Source organism: Ahaetulla prasina, chromosome 1, assembly GCF_028640845.1.
Source record: "Ahaetulla prasina isolate Xishuangbanna chromosome 1, ASM2864084v1, whole genome shotgun sequence".
In the NCBI taxonomy this organism is placed as follows: Eukaryota; Metazoa; Chordata; class Lepidosauria; order Squamata; family Colubridae; genus Ahaetulla; species Ahaetulla prasina.
Window position 1 is genome coordinate 22,549,706 of NC_080539.1, and position 21,387 is coordinate 22,571,092.

A 21,387-nucleotide genomic window follows, 5' to 3' on the forward strand; every position below is an offset into this window, starting at 1 on the left:
GATGATCTAAGAAGAGTTCATACGGTTAGCTCAGAAGATGGTCTATATACGGAAAGATATATACAGTGGTTGTATTGAATTTTATTTTGAAATGAACTGTGTGTTATCACAAACATATATTTAAGTTGAAGTCACAAGAAGTACAAAGTTTCCTTATTTTCCCTCATGAAGTATCAAAAGGGCAGAAGTCAAATGTCTTTAGCATCATGCCTTCTGTAGAATGCTGCAACATGCGTTATAATCAGATGCATCCTCTAACGAATATTTAATAGTGGCTCTTTTTGTAAAAATAGTTCAGTTTATAAATTAGGAAAAAGGCAGCTGGTTACGTTTAATATTCCAAAAATGTAAGTCTTTAGTCTGATGACTAAAAGGTGACATGATTCCTGATGTCATTTATTTGTTTCACCATCTCCTGAATGTGTTCTCCCCTGAAAGGAAAAAAAAATGTTTTCTTTATGTCAGTATTGAGCAAGGGTAGTAAGAAAGGCAGTTTGTAATTTTAATCTTTAAATGTTATGTATTTTGGTTAGTCCAATAATTTTTTATGTATAACTAATACCTACAGAGACTCACAAATTCCCTTCCTTTTACTGGAAATATATATATATATATTTTTTTGGGGGGGGAGGTTGTCTGTCACTCTCACAAAGCTGGTAAACACACAAATATTTAGGACCTATACAACTCTGACCAGAACATAACACTTATAGACAGCGTTAGTATAGCAGCTGTCAGCAGCCTAGAAATTAAACCAAGATGGAAGTCTGTGCACCATACATGCATTTGCAATTAGTCAAATATTAATTATGCAAGAAAATAATCAGTTCAACAAGCAATTGACTCACTCCTCTTTCAGAACAGCTTGGATACATTTCCTTTGATAGGTGCTGAGGTTGATGCTCGGCTTCTGTGGACTATTTCCCTTCTCCATTTTTCTCTGCTGGTAATCCTTTTTCATTTTAACCTAGGGTACAGGGAACAATATGGAGAAACACCTCAAAAGTTACTTTTATGGTTCTCATAAAGAAAAGTATTTGTAGGTCAGGGTTGAAATGAGGGGTCCTTGGTGCATGCTGAGCTTGTTATCTTGCAGACATTTCATTACCCTAACTAGGTAACTTCATCAGTGCTAGTAAGGAGTGTTGTTCACTGTCAGTTTATACTGATGGCTCTTCTGCAGTTTCTTGATTGGGGTATTGCTTTCTTGACTGTTGGTCTTAAGTTAACCTTGGAGTTAATCTATGCTGATCTGAGAGATTATTACTGGTGGCTGATTTGTCAAAGAGAGCCAGGCTTCTAGAAATTCCCTAGCTGTTTCGTTGTTGCAGTAAGAATAATGTAAGAACTGCAACAATCACTGTAGACCAGGGATGTCAAACTCACGGCCTGTGGGCCAAATGCGGGTCATGCACTACCTACATCCACACATGGTTTAGTGAAGGGCGGGGGGAGTCGCGATACTCACGTGACAACCTCATGACAACGCGAGTTTTACATCACTGGTATAGACGAACAGGCAGAAGATTGGCAGAATGCATCCATAAACACCAACTGGCAGTCAGAAGACATGACGAAAATCCTTTAATTTCACAACGTATAGACAGATTTAACCATGGTTTCAATTGGGAAAATGTGACAATCCTAGACCAGGCCAAGTCCAAAAATGCCAGGGAATTTCTAGAAGCCTGGCACTCTGACAAATCAGCTCTCAATTGACACAGACATTAACATTGCAAAAGAGATAATCAACCAGCCCAAAAAGGAAAAAGACTCGAGCAACTTTCCACCAGTAATCAGCACTCAGATCAGCATAGATTAACTCCAAGGGTAACTTCAGACCAACAATCAAGAAAGCAGTACCCCAATCAAGAAACTGCCAAAGAGCCATCAGTAAACGGCCCGACCAAAGAATCCTTAAGACCGCCCCCATCCACACAGACAGGCAAACCACCGGAATATAAACTGACAACAAACACTCCTTACTAGCACTGATTACGTTACCTAGTTAGGGTAATGAAATGTCTGCAGAATAACAAGCAAACTCAGAGAGCAACAAGGACCCCTCATTTCATTTTTCTAGATACGTTTTTAGAAATGAGAAGCCACTTGCCTGCTTGATCGCACTGCCTAAATGCCTCAGTTGTTCTTGTATTGTTTGTAGCTCCTTCTTCATATCCTTTTCACTATCGGACAGGACAGGTAGCTGTGAGTGGAAACTACGGAGAACTTTCTTCATCCTGTAGCCACAAAAAGAATGTCAGGTTTCTAACAAGGGGCAGTGGAGATGGAGATTTGCTATGCATTTTCAGACTACATAACTAAATATCTTAGAATGGTGCTACACTTGTACAATATATAACTATTCTTTTCAAATTTATTTGTAGATTTTAGTTTCTTATTTGGTGTGTTACGATGTACACTTTTGTTCAAAAGTAGTTTCATTTTGCTAATTAAATATTAGCAGTCTTATTGGTTGCTCTAGCTGTTTGATGCTTGACAAGGAAAAAAGAGGTACAATAGTACAGTAATAAGTAATTTTTAGAAAACTAGATGATGCTTGACAAGGAAAAAAGAGGTACAATAGTACAGTAATAAGTAATTTTTAGAAAACCTTTTTTCTAAAAAGCTAAACACTGCTAAAGCAATTTTCATTGAGCTAAATGATAGTAATTGACTTTGGTTTGATTTGGCAGAATCTGTGAACCCAGTATGTTTATCTGGTATTTACATGAAACAGTTCCAGAGGTAAAACTGCTTATCCATTTTCATTTTGCTGGGTGTGTAGCCTGCAACTGCCTTTCCATAAACTTGGCTTTTTTCTATTAACACATGCATTATAATTTAGAAAATAGTTCAGTTTAATGACTAGGCTTCTAAGCAAGTCTATAACAGTTTCTTTAGCAAGAAGTTAGATAATTGCAGTTACTTCAATTAATCAGAAGAGCCTAAGATATCCTCACCTGTTCACAATATCCTCTTGTTTCTCTTTGGCTTCTTCATATTTGTCAGCCAAACGCTCTGCCATCTCCCTCAAGCTTTTCCTTTATGAGAAAACAAAATGTTATTTTCAGAACAGCAGCACACCTTTTCTTTTTTACACATTACAGCATTACAATACACAAAATGTATTTATTCCTTGAGTAATTTCATTGTTTCTAATGGATACATTCATTGCAAATCAATTTCTATGATCCTGAAAAGCAACATCTATGAGAAGCCAGAAGAACACTAAAATACAGAATGTACAACTTGACTTACATTTCACCTAAAAGGAGCTAAATGTCAGGCCTGATGATGTTAAAGGGGAAAAAGGAAAAGATCCAAAAGCATCCATGCAAACACAATAAACTTGATAAACTAAGCTTTCTCCTATGCCTGGACTGAGCAATGTAAGACTTCCTTAAATGCTAGTATACAACCATCTTCATAGGAATTACAATTCTTGGGGTGGGAGAAGAAATAGGTCCTCTACCCTATGCGTTCTTTTGTTTATTGTGAAACTTAAGACAAGCTTCCTCCCATAACCTCCAATTCTTTGCCAGCATGGACAATGGTTAGAATATTGCGCCCAGCAGATGCATGCTCACATTAACCTTAGTTAGATTATTTAATAGTTTAGCAAGTTGTATGAACAATCTGGTTAGTGTACAGTTCAGTTTTACCTCAGAAAATGATTTAATTAAGTAACCAGGTTGAGATTCAACAACCTGGGTCAGTAGTCATAAAAATTGCTCCCTATAACTGGCCCTCTCAGTCTAAAATAGGTGAATTTGCACAATTTGCAACTCTACAACCCAAGTCCCAAAGGTACTTTTCCAAAGAGCAACTGGATTTCCTTCGTTTTTTTCTTTAAAAAAGTTTCACTTCTCATCCAGGGAGCTTCTTCAGTTCCATTTCTTGTTGAGAAGTGAAACATTTTCAAGAAAAAAAAACCCCAAGAATGACTCATTGTCTTTTGGAAAAGCACCTTTGGGACAACCATGACCTGGATGATTTGAGGATCTCCATAATCATCTGTAACCCAAGCCATTTGAGTTATTGAATGTGTGTGAATATAAAATACTTTCTGTATGAGAATATTCTGCATCACTGACTTTTGCTACTTCCATGGGACAATCCAGCACTTGGAACCAGAAAAACCATCATAATTCTTTGTGTAGTTTTGCTCTAAAGTCTAAACCATTCCATCTAACTATGAGACAAGTTTCCTCTCCTGAAATTAATCTATTTTGGATCTCTCATAACTGTCACTGGTGGCAGTTATTCCATACAGTTAAATGAACGGCTTTTGTTGCAGCTGGACAGAGAACTCCCGGTAGCAGTGAGAACTCATGCTGAATTTGTTTCTCCTAACATTCATCTCCAATTCCCTGTCTGTCATTTAAACTGTAAGCCCTAAAAGTAGTAGTACATACTGTCCTGTTCAAATAACAGATTTGAAAAAAAGAATCAAAGAATCAAATAACTAAGATTCTTTTTGGCTAAGAAATAAAATTTACATGGTTTAAATCAATAAAAGGGGGGGGACGGGAAGGACGGCTCACAAACCTTTCTTCTCCACAGCACTGTAGATCGTCCAGCTGTTTTGTTTTCTGTTCACGTAGCAATTTCACTCTGAGGTGGAGAAAAGATTTAAAGGTTAGACGGGAAAAAATGCCTCAATCTGTGCATATTTTGTTTTCCTCTAACCACTATTGCAGAAGATAAACACCTAAAGCTTTAATATTTAAAGGAAATTAAACTATTCAAAAACAACTATTAACTCTTCTATTCCAAGGACAGAAAACTGTAGAAACATTAGGTATAGTTAAGGTAGAGAAAATGGGATTTCTTTTCATTTGTAGTATGTGTTAGATAAATAAATCACCGGGGAAGCAGAATAAATGCTTTTCTCAGAATAATATAGATTATTTTTATTAAGTAATGTATAGGTTTATCAGTTGCATTACACTTAAGTCAGCAGAAAATCAAGACTAGGGCAGGCAATAAATAAGAGATAATTCAAAATTCAATTTTTAGACTTTTACAGACTTTTTTTGATAACATATAGGCAGAACTGTTCATTGTTAGAAATATTGTTATACACATGTTGCAAACGATTTAAGTGCCCTTTTCTGAAACATTGGATCCAATAAAAATTTTAATGGCACTTTGAATTATTCTCTATTTTGTTTAGGGCAGCAGAGTCTTAAGACCCCAAAAACCTTATTTTAGTCACTGTACGAAAATGCTGAAATGAAATACATTTAGAATTTAAAAATTTAGAAACAAAGAGCCACGGTTACCTTCGCTGGATTTCTTCTCGAGCCAAGTCCTGTTTTAGAATATATTCTTCCCGGAAAACTTGAGTGGCTCTGCTTAGAAGCTGAAGGCATTCTTCTGGGGGAGGGGAAGACTCTTTATCTGCAGCTCTTTAAAAAACAAAAACAAAGCAAACATGGGACATCCAAGCTTGGAAAAGGATGCATTTACACATGAATCTTACATATAAACATCTCCTCTGAGGGAGATGGGCAGTTAAAAAGTATGAAGTAGATGACAGCTATTTAGATAGATAAATATTTAGATAGATAGATAGATAGATAGATAGATAGATAGATAGATAGATAGATAGATAGATAGATAGATAGATACATACATACATACATACATACATACATACATACATCAGACAGACGGACAGACATTGAGCACCTCATCTAAAGTACTCAAAGGGAGCAAAGAATATTGAAATCAATATTTGATAAAGCTCCCTAATTAATTACCCTATCCCTTAATCAACCACAAGACACTATTCTACGAGCATAATAATTCAGTGGGAACCAGCAAGATGGCTTGTATTCTCTGAATCTCTTACCAGCCTTGCATGAAAGAAGAATAACAGATTTAGGAAAACAGCAGAAAAGATGCAAAAAACAGCCAAATACAGAATGGAAGATTTTCAGCCAGAAAAAGAAAAGTCTGATCATGAGTCCACTGAAAAAAATCAAGCTTTGGTGGTCTATCCCAAACAAGATGCAGTTTGCCAATTGCAGCAATGAGAACCAACTGCCAAAACAAAGAACAAGCAACAACACACAAGCTCTCCCCAAGGCATGGAAAAGGGTCTATCTTAGCACATTGTTGAGGAAAAGCAGCAAAGTAACAACAACAAATCCACTTTATGTGAAATTGATTTGACACAAAGAGAAAGATGTTGTACTTCAGCAACAATGGATTTGCGGAGGTGCGACACAAGATGTTCCGGATATGCCTCTCAAAGGAATCCTGTGATTCAGCTAGGATGCGTAGAGGTGTGGTAGATGTCTGTGGCTCTTCCTTGGTGCACAGAAGTGGAGGGCATGTTGGGTGGACTGTGGAACTGTCAAAACAAATGTCAGGCTTCTATTAATATTCTTCTCTGCCTTCTTTTTTCTCCTTTTCAGTAAGTTCCTTGGATATTTATAATCCTCCTACCATTGTCAAAAAAAATGGCTTGTATTGCCACTGGCCCTTCCTATCCATAACTCTCATGCAGAAAATGTCAGAAATAGGGGCTTATTCAATATTATACCTTGCTGCTAATATTTCTAGGAAGAACCAACTAAGGAGAGTTTTCCTCTTTTCTATGAGAACAGATTAAAGAAATCAAGGTGAGGTTTTTTTTCTCCCTGTAGCTAAGATGCTGCGGGGCCTACAAAATTGCAATAGAAGGAAAAGTCATCCCTTTCTTTTTCATCCAACACACTCCCCAGTAAAATATTCTTATATCTATTTTTCTTCCAGATTAGATTTTTCCAGGAAATCACAGGAAGATAAATGTTTAAGCCTAGTTTGGGAGACACAGTGCTCTTTTACTGTGAGATAGAATCAATCTGGAAACCAGGAAAAAGACATACATTTTCCATTTGTATTATTGCAGGAAGCAGCAAAGATGCCCCATTACTTATGTTTTGAATAGGCTACAAAGTTATTGAGCTATTGATTATAAGCCATGAATTTTGCACACCTTCACTAAAATACTATACCATAGATATTTTAAACAAAAGCCAAGCATATAAAGGTTATTGTCTCCAGAAGTACTTAAAAGAATTCAAGTTCAGAGAGAACTGGTGCCAGCAAGCATATCACAAAGGAGTTAGCCAAACAACATATATATAAGGAAGAAAAGATATGCTTTCAAGAACAAGATAATATTGTAATTGAAATAAGGAAATCTAAAAATCCATGTCAACCAAAACCTGAATCCACTATATGTAATCTGAGGAGTACTTCTACATGTGAATCAATGATTAAGGTTGATTTACAGTCATGGCTGAAAGTGCTGAAAGTGCTGGCACCCCAGAAAAGGGAATAAACGTGTATAGCAAAACATGTGTTACTGCAATACTTTTCTGTGAGAAATACTTGATTTTCTGGAAAAATTTCTGGGGTGCCAACACTTTCGGCCATGACTATAACTGTTTAATACTGCATTTGAATCTGTGTGTAACCTTGAAAAGATTTATGGAACGGAGGCTTCCGGTGGCTCCACCTCTTCGCTGAGCTCCTAATTAAAGGGGCTCCGCACTGAACATCGTAAAAGCCAGGAAAAGCCGGCTTTAATCTCTTTCCCTGGATGAAAGGGAAAAGATAAGAGCAGCAGGGAAGTGTTGGTAGTCCTCCCCAGAGGCTTTGTTTTTAATTAAGCAGAGCCCTGAAGGGTCGACGGTCCCATAAATATTCCTGCCATGCTCCGACTTCAGTGCGTGCCTGCAAAAGCAGGAAAAGAAGAAAGTGTCCATCTCTGCTAATTGTCTTATCTTCATGGATCTCTTTAAGCAGACGGAATGAGTGCGAGCGGACAATTACTGGATTGCAAGTATTTTTGATCTCCTGACTTCTACCTTTTAAAAAAGAGAAACTTTTTTTTCTTTGTTTTAATTGACTCTTAAAGATGGCGCAAAATAATAGCTAATAGATTAATGTTGATTCTGCAGCGAAGAATTCATAATGATCAATCTGGATTTATAAAAGGGAGACAGATGAGGAATAATGTTAGGCAGATTGTTAATTTACTGGAGTACTTAGAAAAGAAAAATTTTATTCCAGCAGCATTTATTTTTCTCGATGCAGAGAAAGCTTTTGATCGATTGCATTGGGATTTTTTATTTAAATTAATAGAAAAGATGCAATTTGGAGATGGTTTTTTTAAGAATAATTAGGGCAATTTATGGAGAGCAAACAGCACAGATTATAATCAATGGTAGCTTAACAGAACCTTTTACGATTGCGAAAGGAACAAGACAGGGATGTCCTTTATCACCATTATTGTTTATTTTAACTCTAGAACCATTATTGGATAAAATACAAGAAGTAAAGGAGATAGAGGGAATTAGAGTTAGACAATATGAATATAAGTTAAGAGCTTTTGCAGATGATTTGGTGATTACTTTAACAAACCCTATAAATTCTAGTAAATCTTTGTTGGAAATAATTGATCAATATGGGAATGTTTCAGGGTTTAAGGTAAATCAGAAAAAGACAAAAGTGATAATAAAAAATATGGCCAGACAACAGAAAGAAAAACTAGAGGAAATAACAGGATTTGAAATTGTAAAGAAGGTTAAGTACTTAGGGTTTATATTACATCGTCAAATGTGAAATTGTATAAGAATAACTATGAGGTTTTATGGCAAAAGTTCAGAAGGAGTTGATTGTTTGGAAAAATTGCAATTATCTTTGCTGGGGAGAATTGCTGCTATTAAAATGAATGTTTTACCTAGATTTTTATTCCTCTTTCAGATGATACCAATAATTAAGAAAGATAAGAATCTTGAGGAATGGCAGAAGGGAATTAACAAATTTATATGGGAAGGTAAAAAAACTAGGGTTAAAATGAAAATAATTCAAGATTCTCGGAAAGGGAGGTTTAAAATGCCTAATTTTAAATTATATTATGAAGCAGCTGCTCTCTGCAATAAGTGATTGGTTTAATTTAACAGAGGACAGAATTTTGAATATAGAAGGTTATGATTTGCTATATGGATGGCATGCATATTTAATTTATGACAAAAAGTGGATAAGGCCTTTAAAAATCATGTGCTAAGAAATGCCCTTCTGTGTTTGGAAAAATACTCTTATAAACTAAATTATAAGGTTCCTATATGGGCAAGTCCTAGACATACAATAGAAAATATAAACATAGAACAGAATCAGGAAATGATTACATATAAAGATCTTTTGTATACTGAAAGAGGTAATTTGCAGTTAAAATCTCTGCAAGTATTAAGAGAGAAGGAAAAATTATACTTGGTTTCAATATGAGCAACTACGTGCTAGATGGAAGGAGATCAGAAAATTGGTATAGAGCAGAACGAGGGAAATTTGGTAAAGCAAATTAGAAATCAGTCTCAGGAGCATATAAAGAGATTGTATAATGTGTTACTTGAAATAGATTCTGAAAGGGACTTGGTAAAGGACTGTATGATAAAGTGGCCACAAAATTTTCAGGAGCCAATATTATTGGAAACTTGGGAAAAATTTGGGTTAGAAATGTTAAATTCATGAGGCACAGAATCTGAGGAAAATTTTTATAAAATGTTTTATAGATGGCATCTAGATCCTAAAAATTATCGTATGTATCCAGATATGCAAGCAAAATGTTGGAGATGTAATTGTGATGACGCTACATATTTTCACATTTGGTGGACTTGTAAGGACATAAAGGCCTTTTGGATAAAAATTTGGTGGATTTTACAAAATGTTTTGAAAAAGAAGATAAAGTTCCTGCCGCAATTTTTTTTGTTGGGAATTATTACGGATTGTACAGTAATTGAGACTAAATTGATTTTAAATCTAATAACAGCAGCAAGATTACTAATAGGACAATATTGGAAGAAAAAGAAGTACCTATAATAGAAGAATGGATATTGAAAGTTGCCAATTTGGCTGAGATGGCGAAGATATCAGCCTTTTTGAAAGACAATACGCAAGAAAGATACTTAAAGGAATGGAAAAAATGGATTGACTATATTCAACGTAGATATCAGACTAAGAGTTATCAGACTGTTTTGAATGATTATGATGTATTATTTTGATTGTTTTGGGGAAGTTAGGAATTGATGATTGTAGGGGTATAATTAAGTTGGGACGAAAAAATTTTAGCATATGTTTGTTTTATTTTTAACTATACCTTGTGCCCGTTCCGGGAAGTCGGGGGGGGGGAGGGGGGTTGTGAAGGGAGGGGAGAGGAGGGGGGGAAAGGGGGGAAAAATTTTGTAAAACTTTTTGAATAAAAAAAAAAAAAGATTTATGGAACAAGCCACCTCAATCTAAATTTCTCAATTTTGGAAACATTATGGTGGGGCACTTCAACTCCCAAAATTCCTCAGCCAGCATACATGGGAATTCTGGAGGTTGAAGCCCTCCTGTCTTAAAGTTGCCAAGGTTAAGAAACACTGGTCTAAAGTTTAAGGAAAGCCGAGGAAAAAATAATAATATATTTATCTATGACTGCATATGTAAACAGCAATGCTTTTCACTTGTGGAAAATTTAAAGTAAATATGACTCGGGCATAGATTATAAATGGCTTCATACTTACAGAAGAGGCCTGGTAATGCATTCATAGGTCCTGGTGATGCAAACCATTGTCGGGCCCAGAATATCCGAGACAATCCAGAACCCAATAATTGCAGCAGGTTGTCTACAGGAACAAAACATCTCTTTAAAAGTTCTGGCAGTCTTAATGGTAGAAGAACAGCCATCTTTACTATATTCAGACTAAAAGGCAAAAGCTTCTTCCCCTCTATGGGAATCTATTTAACTCCAAGTGGATGGGCTGTATGACCCACATGTACTACCTGCTTCTTAAAAAGATTTAGGTGACTATTTCTGGATTCCAGGCACGTTCAGTTCACAAGTCCTGGAATTGCCTTCCTTTTTTCTAGCACAATCCTTACTAACAAAATGCTTGATGATTGTATTTGTTTATTTATACAATTCTCAGATCACCATGGCTCTGGGACGCTTATCATTTATTTATATAATTTATAAGTACAATAACTCTGGGATGCTTAAAAGTAAAAGAAAAAATACAACTTGAGACAGTAGCCAGGTATACACCATGATTACAATCTTCATCATCCCTAATCAGCACAATCACTCTCCTTGCCCAAATAATGAAGGTTACAATCCAAAATATCTGAAGAGAGTAAAGTTGAAAACTAAGACATTTAAATATATAAAATGAAAGATCCAACCTACGATTCTCTTGAACATTGTTTTTCCTATAACATACAACTTTACTTGAGCAAGGTAAATGCAGCAAATGTGAACCGCACCCCCCCATCAGTCTCTATCCCAAACACACATTGTTCAAAATTATTAACAAAGCCAACATACTCTTCACTGTTTCATATGTTACAACAACTATCTGTAACAGTTATTGAGCAAAGATCTCCAAAGATAAGCTGCATGAAGAACATCAATGGGAGAAAAGGTGGAAGCCATACTGCCTCCTACCTGCATGGTAGAGGCTTGGTACACAGGATATGCTCCACAAAACACTTCTGTTCTGCCCCAAGCTCCTGCAAACTGTCTTTGTCTTCTTCGTCTGAAAAGCAAGTCCACAAATTTAATACACAAGACTAATTCCAGTTTGTAGGATTCAGATATCACCACAAACTACCCTATTCATTGGATATATTTTTATATCACATTTCTGTGTTAAAACACAAAGAGAAAAACAAAATAAAATAAATTTGTAACGTAAAAGCATTTATGGTATATATGAACCAGTGGTAGAATTCAAATTTTTTTACTACCAGTTCTGTGGGCGTGGCAGGGGGAAGGATATTGCAAAATCTCCATTCCCACCCCACTCTGGGACCAGCCAGAGGTGGTATCTGCCAGTTCTCCGAACTACTCAAAATTTCCGCTACCAGTTCTCCAGAACTTGTCAGAACCTGCTGAATAGCACCTCTGATATGAACTATGCATTATAAAAGGGAGGAAAAAATACATCTAGGAAAAATGAGTTCTCACAGAAAGGTCTGATCCAAGGCAGACATACTGCTAGAAAATATAGCAGTATTTGCTTCTCAAATATGCTCTCAGTGAGAGAACACTCCCAAAGAGTAGAAGCCACCAAATTTGAAGGCTAGTTATGAACACATTAACATCTTACCTTTTTAATATATGTTAAACTGAATGCAATGGCAAGAACCTAAATGTGTATTTTTAAGAAAAAACAAATAACAAGTGAGGAGGACTAAATTACTTACCAGAACCAAGGAATTTGTGTAGTTTGTTGATCCAGGGGAGTCCAATACTATGTACACCAGCATCATGTGTGCAGTGGTAGCGAGAAGAGCATTTGGGATCTGAGAAACATAAGCATGGTTTGTGTTAATTGATGATCAAATTGACACAAGACAAATTTCACACCACATGTACATGATGATACGAGGTTTTTTTTTAATGGAAATCTGCCAGGTTTCTTATATGAAGCAGTTCCATCATCTCTCAACACTTCAGTTTCTCATGATTATATAGTAAAACAATTTGAAAAATAAGGCAAGGGATTTACAGAAACAATTTTGCTTTGACTATATCTAAAAAAAATGATATAATTGGAATAGGAAATTATTAGCCTCTCCGATTATTTGCCATTACTACTCAAAACATAAACTGTATAAATAGACATTTGCTGTATATCTTTACATACTGCACTTCTTTCAGTGACTCACAGTACAATGCTGTGCTTCTCTACTTAATCTACTGTATTCAACTAAGCCCACATTAAGTTGTGTGAGAATACCATTTCAAAGTCATATTTGCAACTCACTTTTTATTTTATTGTCTCAATTTTTCTATGTATAAGGTCATCCAGCCAACATTAGAATTAACCAGGATTTTAAACTTCCCTGCTCCTGGTATAATGCTCGAGCTTTCCAGAAGTGTATTTTCTTTAAAAAATATTTTGTTATATGCCCTAAAAGGCAGGTTTATCAGATACTAAATGGACAAGGTGAAAGAGAACAAATATAAGGGAAGTAATAACCCGTGTTCTTACCTCTGTGCAATTTCATTGGACAGGAGAAATCTGACTCTATAGGCTCTTCCCCTTCTCTGGAAGCTAGTCTCAGAGCAAGTTCTAATTCAACACACTCAAACACATAGAGTGATGGAATGAGGTCAGTTCGGGAATCCCAAGACTTGACAGACTGCAGGGAAAATGGAATGATTATATTAACATTTTTCAAGTCATGATTACCTTGAGATACATTGGGTTAATAGCAATAGCGTATAGTCTTATATACTTCCCCAAAGTGCTTTAAAGAACTATCTGGGCAGTTTACAATATAAGCATTATTTGTATGCTGTCTCCAACAATCTCATTTTGCCAATCTCAGAAGGTTGGAAGGCTGAATCAACCTTGAGTCAGTTAGGAACAGAGCTCAGCCCTCCCGAGCTCCGTTTTTGCTGGCAGAGGCACTGTGGGCCGGTCCTTCACTGTTTCCAGGGCAGCCCCGCAGGCCAGATCCAACCCGTGGGCCAGGGGGGCGAGGCCAGGGAGGGTGCAGCCCACCCGAGCTCCACTTTCCCTGACAGAGGGCTGCAGGAGGCCGTTGCGGCTGAAAATGGAGCTCTAGACACACCCACTGGACAAGCCCACCCCCCAGCCCTCCAAGGTCAAACACAACCCTGATGTGGCCCTCAATAAAATCGAGTTTGACACCCCTGACTTATTCCATGGACATGGAGCAGAACTGCATTGAACGGCACTCACTTTAACTTCAATCAGTAATCAATCAGTTTAAATGTCTATCAAGGGTACCTTCTCCCCCTTTCCAGCAGTCTCTTGAATGGTTAGGATAAAACATATTTCTTGGGTAGAGATCACACATTTCAAGCTGCTTGTGTTTGAAGTCAACTCTGCACAGCAATATAACTGTAAGGCAGCGATGGAAAACACTGGAGAAGGCAGAAACTACTTCTCAGTCCCTCAATCTTCTATCTAGTTCCCCTAGAAGGGGCACACCCAAAGACTTTAGCATATTATTTAAACCTGGGGTAAAGAGATTAAGAAAGAAGGTGACAGAAGGAGGGCTTCCAAATTGTTCTAATGCCTCCCTGAAAGACATCCAAATGTCAAAATTATGAAACTGAGTCATCCATTTTATTACTGAATTACAGCAGTGAAAAGAGCTGGGGAGCAATATGCAACCTATGGGCTTGCTATTCACAATCACTAGAAGGTTATATTGTCACCTTTTTATATTTTATAAAAAAAGGTTATATTGTAACCTTTTTAACACTGTTTATTATACATCAAATTAATATGCAAGATCGCTATAAGAAATCTGGAAATACAGCAAATGACCTCTTCTGCCGTCAGATACCTAAAAATATACACAAATGTTTCAAGGGATTTATACTCAGACAATTTCACCCTCTAGCCCAGACTGCTTCTGGAAAAAAAAAGCTGTTTTTGGGGTGCTCCGGCATGGATCTGTTCTATCAATTAAAATTTGATTCTTTCGTCTGGACAATGTTAGAGCTTACTGCATGCAGAACATTTTGTTTTGCCACTGAACTAAAGATTCCTCCCATATATCAACACTTTTTCTCAAAAGTGCAAACTGTAGCAGTAACATACCATCTGTTCATCATCTTCTTCTCCCTCTAGTACCACACAATGATAAAGCATCCCTGATTCAGTAGCAATCACTAGGATGTTAGGAACACAGGGAAGGCAGAGAACTGCACAAGCATCGTAGCCATAATTGTCTTCAGCTGCAGGATACATCGGCAATGGGCCCAGTAGCTTGCCAAGGTTACTCGTGCTGGAATAACAATTTCAAGACGAATGGGAAGCTGTTTAATAGCATGAACTTTTATCATCACTGTCCTGCCAAAATAAACCAAACTAACTGCTTCATAAAAGAAACTTTTCACTGTTAGCTGCAAAAATTGAGTTACTTGAACTACCAGGAGCTAAGAATGTTCCATGGCCTCTCATATTTAATATTTATTCTGAGAACAAAAAAAATCTTATATTTTATAAAAATCTAATGTAATGCTTCCACTCCTGGAGCCACACTTGAGCCACACTTCAGAGAAGCAACTTAGCTCTAAGCACTTCTAGGGACCGACTGAAAAATACTTAAGATGCTTCCTTCTTTAAAAAACCATGAATAAATCCTCCATCTATTTGCCTTGCAAATTTGTCTTGCATTGCATGCAAACCCTCTTGCCTCTCCATCAGTTTCACCTAAATGTTAGCCCAATGAGAGAATACTTGAATAGCTAATGCCTTGCCAAAACTGGAATACTCAAAACATATTGAGGCACAGTACCAGTGACAGAAGATGAAATGTGTTATCTAGAAACAGCTGATTTCCATTCAGCCTTTTAAAACAATTTTATTTTTCACTCAGTGCCTGTTGTGACTCTGGCCCTCGAGCCTGTTCTCATGAAGGAGAGTGACTCGGAAAGTGAGGGAGAGGAGCCAACAAGGCCTCCCTCGCCAGGACCCTCCTCACTGGCACCGCCCCAAGTTCCAACTGCAGGCCAGGAGGAGGAGCTGACAAGGCCTCCCTCTCCCGCACCCTCCTCCTCCCTGGCAACGCCTCAAGTCCCAGCTGCTGACGATCAATCCTGGATTGATCCGAGGCAGCGACGTAAAGATAAGCGTGCGCAACAGAGGAAAAAGTGTGGCAGGCTCAGAGATTGCTGAGTCATTGAGCCACACCCCACAGGGTATAAAAGTGGGTGGAGCTGCCATGTGGCCCTTGTGACGGACAAAAAAGCTACCAAGGGTGCACTGCAACTCGATTGTTGGAGGGTTAACAGACTTTGTCAGTGAGTTTTGGCAACGGATCTTGGATACGAGATAACGGATTCAGAACTTGGCAGATCTTTGCACGGTCACTGCCAAGTATTTCCTCAACTGAAGAAAATCAGGTCTGTAGCAAATGAAAAGACTGGGAGACACGCGTCTTTGCGTTTGCTCTATGAAGTGGGGAGGGGGAACAGAACAGTGCCTTTATAATCTCCTATATTTGAAAACATATTCTCTAGTGCAGCAGCAAACTTTCAGGCAAACTGAAAGTGACTAAGTGAACTTTCTCAACCAAGTCTTTACCTGTGCAAGAGATTAATGTAGATCAAAAATGTCTCTCCGTTTTCATACAGGATATACATAGGATATGCCAGCACATCCTCTTTGTCTCTCTGTCCAGTTACATTCTTAGGAAGTACCGCTAGAGGTCCAAAGTCAAATGCCACTGCAGTCTCTCCTATCAACGCTGTATATGTTCTCCTGAAGCAGAAAAGGCAGACAGAGACTTTAGTCTGCAGTGACTCTAAACATAGATCCAGTTTCCAGTCAAACAAACAATAGTTTAGCATGCCTGGAGAGGAGGAAGATTCTAATCTTACCCCTTATTAAGTCTCAATGTTTCCTCATCAGCATTTGAAAGAGTTATCATTTTCACAGGTGTCTGGGGTGAACTCAAACTATAAATCCTATTAAAAAAAGAAGTTTTTTAATGAACAACAAAACATCTTACATGATTATTTCTTCAGACTGAATAACTGTAAGTGTATATATCAATTATGGTAAATAATTTTCCATATTGGTTGGGTTTTGGTTTTTTTTTGTTGGCAGCAGCAGCAAAAGTATCTATACAAAACCAGAGATGGCCTTTTTGAGATCTGTTTTTGTTTCTTTGGAGTTATAACTCTCTTAAATGCAATTGGTTCAGAGCAAGAAAAGATTACCTTATTGTGTTGTCGGATGTTAATAGCACAACATGGGGCTCCAGAGTCTCACTGGGGTACCAAGCAGCATGCTTCAGGGTCAAAGATGATGAACTGGTGAAGAACCTTTCAGCGATAGGTATGGTGCTGGAAAACACATGTCTGCATTTCAGCCACAAAAGATCTACCATTCATTCATCTGTTCCAATGCTTTAATCAGCAGCTTACATGTTTACAATGACTATGCTATGAAAAGATATATCCACTGACTTTTGCAGGCCAACCTGCTAATTCTATGACTCTGCTATGTCAGAGCCAGTATTAGAATGGCTTGATACTCTTCTGACTGCTTTCCCAGTTAACTCCTTTTAAAAATTTTCTCTGCAACCTTAATCTCATGTTCCCTCTCAAGTCCCAAACTGCTTTCCAGAACACTTCCATGAGAAATTTTCTCCAAATGTTTCTACACACCTGTTTTTTCATTGAAATCTTTAGCATCTACCTCCGTACTGTAAGTAGGTATAACTGATGATGAACCATTTCCAAAGCAAAACTCCCTGTGATGATCCAGACAAAGCAAGGCAAATGTAGCACAAATAGGATACACTACTTCAGGGTCTGAAATATCCAAAGCTGGACTTTAGATCAAATCTAACAAGGGTTATCCTCACTAACCCTCAGTCATCCCTGTGAAGCAGTCTGAATGACTGCTTTTCATAATGCAAATCAGCAATGTTCACAGGAGGAGTAAAAAAAGACAATGGCCAAAACAACACAATCCAATTGCTGCCTCTGTATATGTATGTGATGTCAGGAGGGGAATGGATTATACTGCTGCATCTCCAGTCTTGTCAGTTTGAGTCCCACCTTGGAGATGCTATTAATGAATCTGCATAACTGAAAAGGATCTCTTTAAATATTGGATAGGATAATATTGGCAAACAAACTTATATCCAGTGGCACCACTACATCTTAGGTGATTCTAATGTTGATAATCAAGATGAATGGAAATTCTACATACCTACAATTAATGGAAGATTTTCCACCTTCAAATTCAGAATTCTTTCCCCAACGTTTAGGTAACTCCAACACCATTAATCCTTTTGTTCCTATGAGAGCCACATGCTGCTGCATAGGACTTAAAACAGTTTGATACACTTCAAAGAAGGGTGAATTTATGCAGAGAAGAATCTGAAAACAAAAACAGATTTGATTAGTTAGAGACATTTCTCCTATTAGCATAGGACTGATACCCCATGCTAAGCCTTGGTTTGCTTAATCATGATTTGTTAAATAAACTTAAATTGGGTATCTTTCCACAATGTGCAAAGTCATGAACCACTATCTACAAAACATAATTTCACAGAAAGTGAAGCTTTTTAGTCATAGTATTACTAGTAACTAGTCTCTATTTATGTACCTCTTTGGATTCTCCGTTTGGCAAAAACTAAATTGCACTTCTCTGTCTTGCCAACTTATGTAAAATAAGAACATTAAAAAATTACAGGAAAAAATCTCACAGAAATTGCAAGACTGTTTGGAAACTATATTGCTTCACACTACAGGCAAGATCAAGTATTCACATGACCAATTATTTTCATTCATCTTCAATCAATCTACCTATCAACTAACCAATATTTATACTACTTTTCATATAACTTATGAGTCAGCCCCATAACAAAGTACAAAAGAAGAGCAATTGTTAATAGTTTTTAATAACATTTTAAAACCTATTTGTTGTACCTTGATGAACGTATCTTTTCTTTTATGTACACTGAGAGCATATGCACCAAGACAAATTCCTTGTGTGTCCAATCACACTTGGCCAATAAAAATTCTATTCTATTCTATTCTATTCTAAAACCTATTTGTTGGTTTTCTTTAAGTATTGTATGCTGCCCAGAGTCTCTCTCTTGTGAGATGGGCAGCTATATAAATACAAATAAATCAAAGTATTGCAAAAACATCACCCATGTCAGAATTTGCATTATGAGAATGTGACGTTAAATGCTAAAAATCAATTAAGAGTTCATTGCAACCTCAGATATAAAATAAAAATTGTATTTAGTATAATTTAAGGGAACTGTGAAAGTTTTAGTGAACATTAACTTCGTGCCAAACAGGAGTTCAAAGAACAGTTGTAGTCTGGCTTTCTCTTACAGATGCCACTTGTCTTTCTACACGCTTTCTTCATGGAATGCCCTCATTTTCCCACGGGAAACTGAACTTTTCTGATTCAACCCAAATTTACACATTCAATATTGGGGGCAGAAATGTTGCCTGTGCAACTGTGCATACATATGTGTGCGTGAGGTAACTACAGCCTAAGGGAAATGAGGTGGGGAGGGAAATGCTCCTTCCACGCAGGCGATGCACGAAGTTTACAGACATATAATTCCTTCCTAGGCAAAGGAATGGTTCCCACAAACAAAACGCTAGCATTTCAGCAAAGTGAAGCTGGAATTCTTCTAAATCAGGGGTCTCCAACCTTGGCCACTTTAAGACTTGTGGACTTCAACTCCCAGAGTTCCTCAGCCAGCTTTGCTGGCTGAGGAACTCTGGGAGTTGAAGTCCACAAGTCTTAAAGTGGCCAAGGTTGGAGACCCCTGATCTAGATCTACTGCTCTAAGTATGCAAGTTTTTTTTCTTTTAAAACAGAAGTATCTTTTCCAGATGGAGATGACATTGGAACAAGCCTTCCAACAGAACGGGTGTTTGTTTATTTCCCCTCCAGCACGCCATTTCTACGATGAGCATCATCGACATCCCCGCTATGAAGGGGGAGCCTACGTGACCTGGCCTTTCCCTTCTAAGAACCAGGAGACTAGCTCAAGAAACCGCCCCACCTGGTATGAAGCCAAGCTGCTCGGGTCGTCGCCAAGGTGCCTCAGGCCGAGGACGCAAAAGGCGGCACGTTCTCGGTCCCACAGGAAGAGTTCTCCGCCGATGCCAAACATCAGATCCCTCGGGAGGGCTGGCCTGGCTTGCTCTGTCTCCGGCCCGGCTTCAGAGGCCTGCTCCTTCAGGCGACTCAGCACGGCGTGGCGAGGCAGTTCGGCCCACCAATGGTCTCCTAAACCCGGCGACACAGCAGCAACCGCCGCCGCCGCCGCCATGGTTACTTCAGCGAGGCAAGTGGAACGTCGGTCGCTTAATTAGGCGGCTAAACGGATCTTGCCTGGCCGCCTCAGACTGCAGAAACTACAGCTCCCAGCGTGCATTTCGGCGGGCGACCATAGAGTACTCCAAAGTTGCTCCAAAGTACTCTTCTCCCCGCCTTCCGGTTAGAAGTCAATCCAAGAATGTATTCGAATTGGAATGTTGTGACATGTAAAAATGGTCGCAGATATGCTTAGAGATGTAAATAAGATTTGTTTATTTGTAAAAACTCAATTAAAAAAAAGTCAATCCAAGAAGTTCTGGAAGTTTTTCCTCCCTCCGTTCCTGCAAAGGGGAAATTAAGAAATACAGTTTAAGGATGCAGCTAGAATCGTATCTGCACAAAATTGGAAAAGTGAAGAGATCCCCACAGATGAGAATGTGATCAAGAAAATATTACAACGTGCAAGAAATGAATAGACTAATGCTAGCAATTAAGGAAAAAGAACACACTGAATATTATATGACATGGGACTTATTTTATCAATGGTTAGATAACAAAAGCGGAAGTTAGAAACAGGGAAACAAAAGAAAAAGATTAGTGAAATAAAGAAGATATGGTAAGAGAGAGAAGCAAATATGATTATGTGTAATATTTTAATATTATAGAATCAATGTTAGTGTAATGAATATTGTTGTAAATTTTGATTATTATTTTACAAAGATATCTGTACCAGACAACACAGTTTAACTGAAGATGGAATTATTAAATTAAATTTTAAAAAAATACAGTTTAAGGTGCTGGTTTGGAAAGCAGGAAACTGTCAATTCTAGGCCTCCCTTGGGCATGAAAGCAGATTTTGGATGTGTCACTCCTTCTCAGCCCACTCCACCTCATTTGCCCTCATTGAGGACAAAATAGGAAGCAAGAGTAATAGGTACACGGTAGTCCTCAACTTACTGTCACAATTTAGACCAAAATTTATCTTGCTAAGCAAGACATTTGTTAAGTGAATTTTACCTTTTTGACAACAGTTAAGTGAATCATTGCAGTTGTTAAGTCAGCAACAGGTTAAGTCAGCAACCTGTTTTCCCCATTGACTGCTCATCAGAAAGTTGCAAAAGGAGATCACATGATCACAGGACACTGCAACGGTCATAAATATCAACCAATTGACAAGCATCTGAATTTTGATCACGTGACCATGGGGATGCTGCAACAGTTGTAACTAAAAAATGATCATAGGTCATTTTTCAATGCTGTTGTAACTTTAGTGTTGTGGTCACTAAGTGAACTGTTGTAAGTTAAGGACTACCTGTATTCACTGCCTTAAATTGACCAAAATATATAAAAGGCAGGATAAAAATCTAAATAAGAACCTTGGGAAGAACTTGATATGTATGAAGGCCAACACCAGGCAAACCACCACCAGCTGTGATTTAACTGCTGGCCCAGCCCAACACTGGTTCATTTTACTGAAGGAAAGTGAGTTTTCACACTTTTTTTCTGTGCAGAATTAAAGAGAGGTATACTAGTCCAAACCAAGTGCTTCTGCTGA

General features: G+C 37.8%; 1 protein-coding gene across 3 annotated transcripts; it reads right to left on the bottom strand.

The window, feature by feature from the left end:
• Positions 1–61: 61 nt before the first annotated feature.
• On the bottom strand, positions 62–20,485 carry NUP88 (nucleoporin 88). 3 transcript variants are annotated; one of them, XM_058164383.1, is made up of 17 exons: positions 19,576–20,478; positions 17,751–17,920; positions 16,751–16,876; positions 16,409–16,495; positions 16,113–16,289; positions 14,625–14,811; positions 13,038–13,188; positions 12,247–12,345; positions 11,486–11,576; positions 10,566–10,667; positions 6,206–6,364; positions 5,289–5,414; positions 4,552–4,617; positions 2,964–3,044; positions 2,114–2,240; positions 849–967; positions 62–431 (listed from the first exon to the last, which is right to left on the bottom strand). In XM_058164383.1, the coding sequence occupies exons 1-17, from the start codon at positions 19,843–19,845 to the stop codon at positions 368–370; spliced, it is 2,202 nt and encodes a 733-aa protein (XP_058020366.1). In that variant the 5' UTR covers positions 19,846–20,478; the 3' UTR covers positions 62–367. The 3 variants fall into 3 exon arrangements, with proteins under 3 accessions (XP_058020366.1, XP_058020367.1, XP_058020368.1); XM_058164384.1 differs by lacking the exon at positions 6,206–6,364 and having other exon boundaries at positions 19,576–20,485; XM_058164385.1 differs by lacking the exons at positions 16,113–16,289; positions 16,409–16,495 and having other exon boundaries at positions 19,576–20,482.
• Between the last annotated feature and the right edge of the window lie 902 nt (positions 20,486–21,387).

What these genes read in the sequence shown, in the direction of transcription:
- NUP88 (XM_058164383.1), bottom strand. Translation starts at nt 19,845, where the DNA reads ATGGCGGCGGCGGCGGCGGTTGCTGCTGTGTCGCCGGGTTTAGGAGAC. An exon ending in CAGTGCTGTGGAGAAGAAAG is followed by an intron (nt 3,045 to 4,551) that starts GTTTGTGAGCCG and finishes TTTCTCATAAAG; the next exon opens with GAAAAGCTTGAGGGAGATGG. An exon ending in TAGGCAGTGCGATCAAGCAG is followed by an intron (nt 968 to 2,113) that starts GCAAGTGGCTTC and finishes CCTGTACCCTAG; the next exon opens with GTTAAAATGAAAAAGGATTA.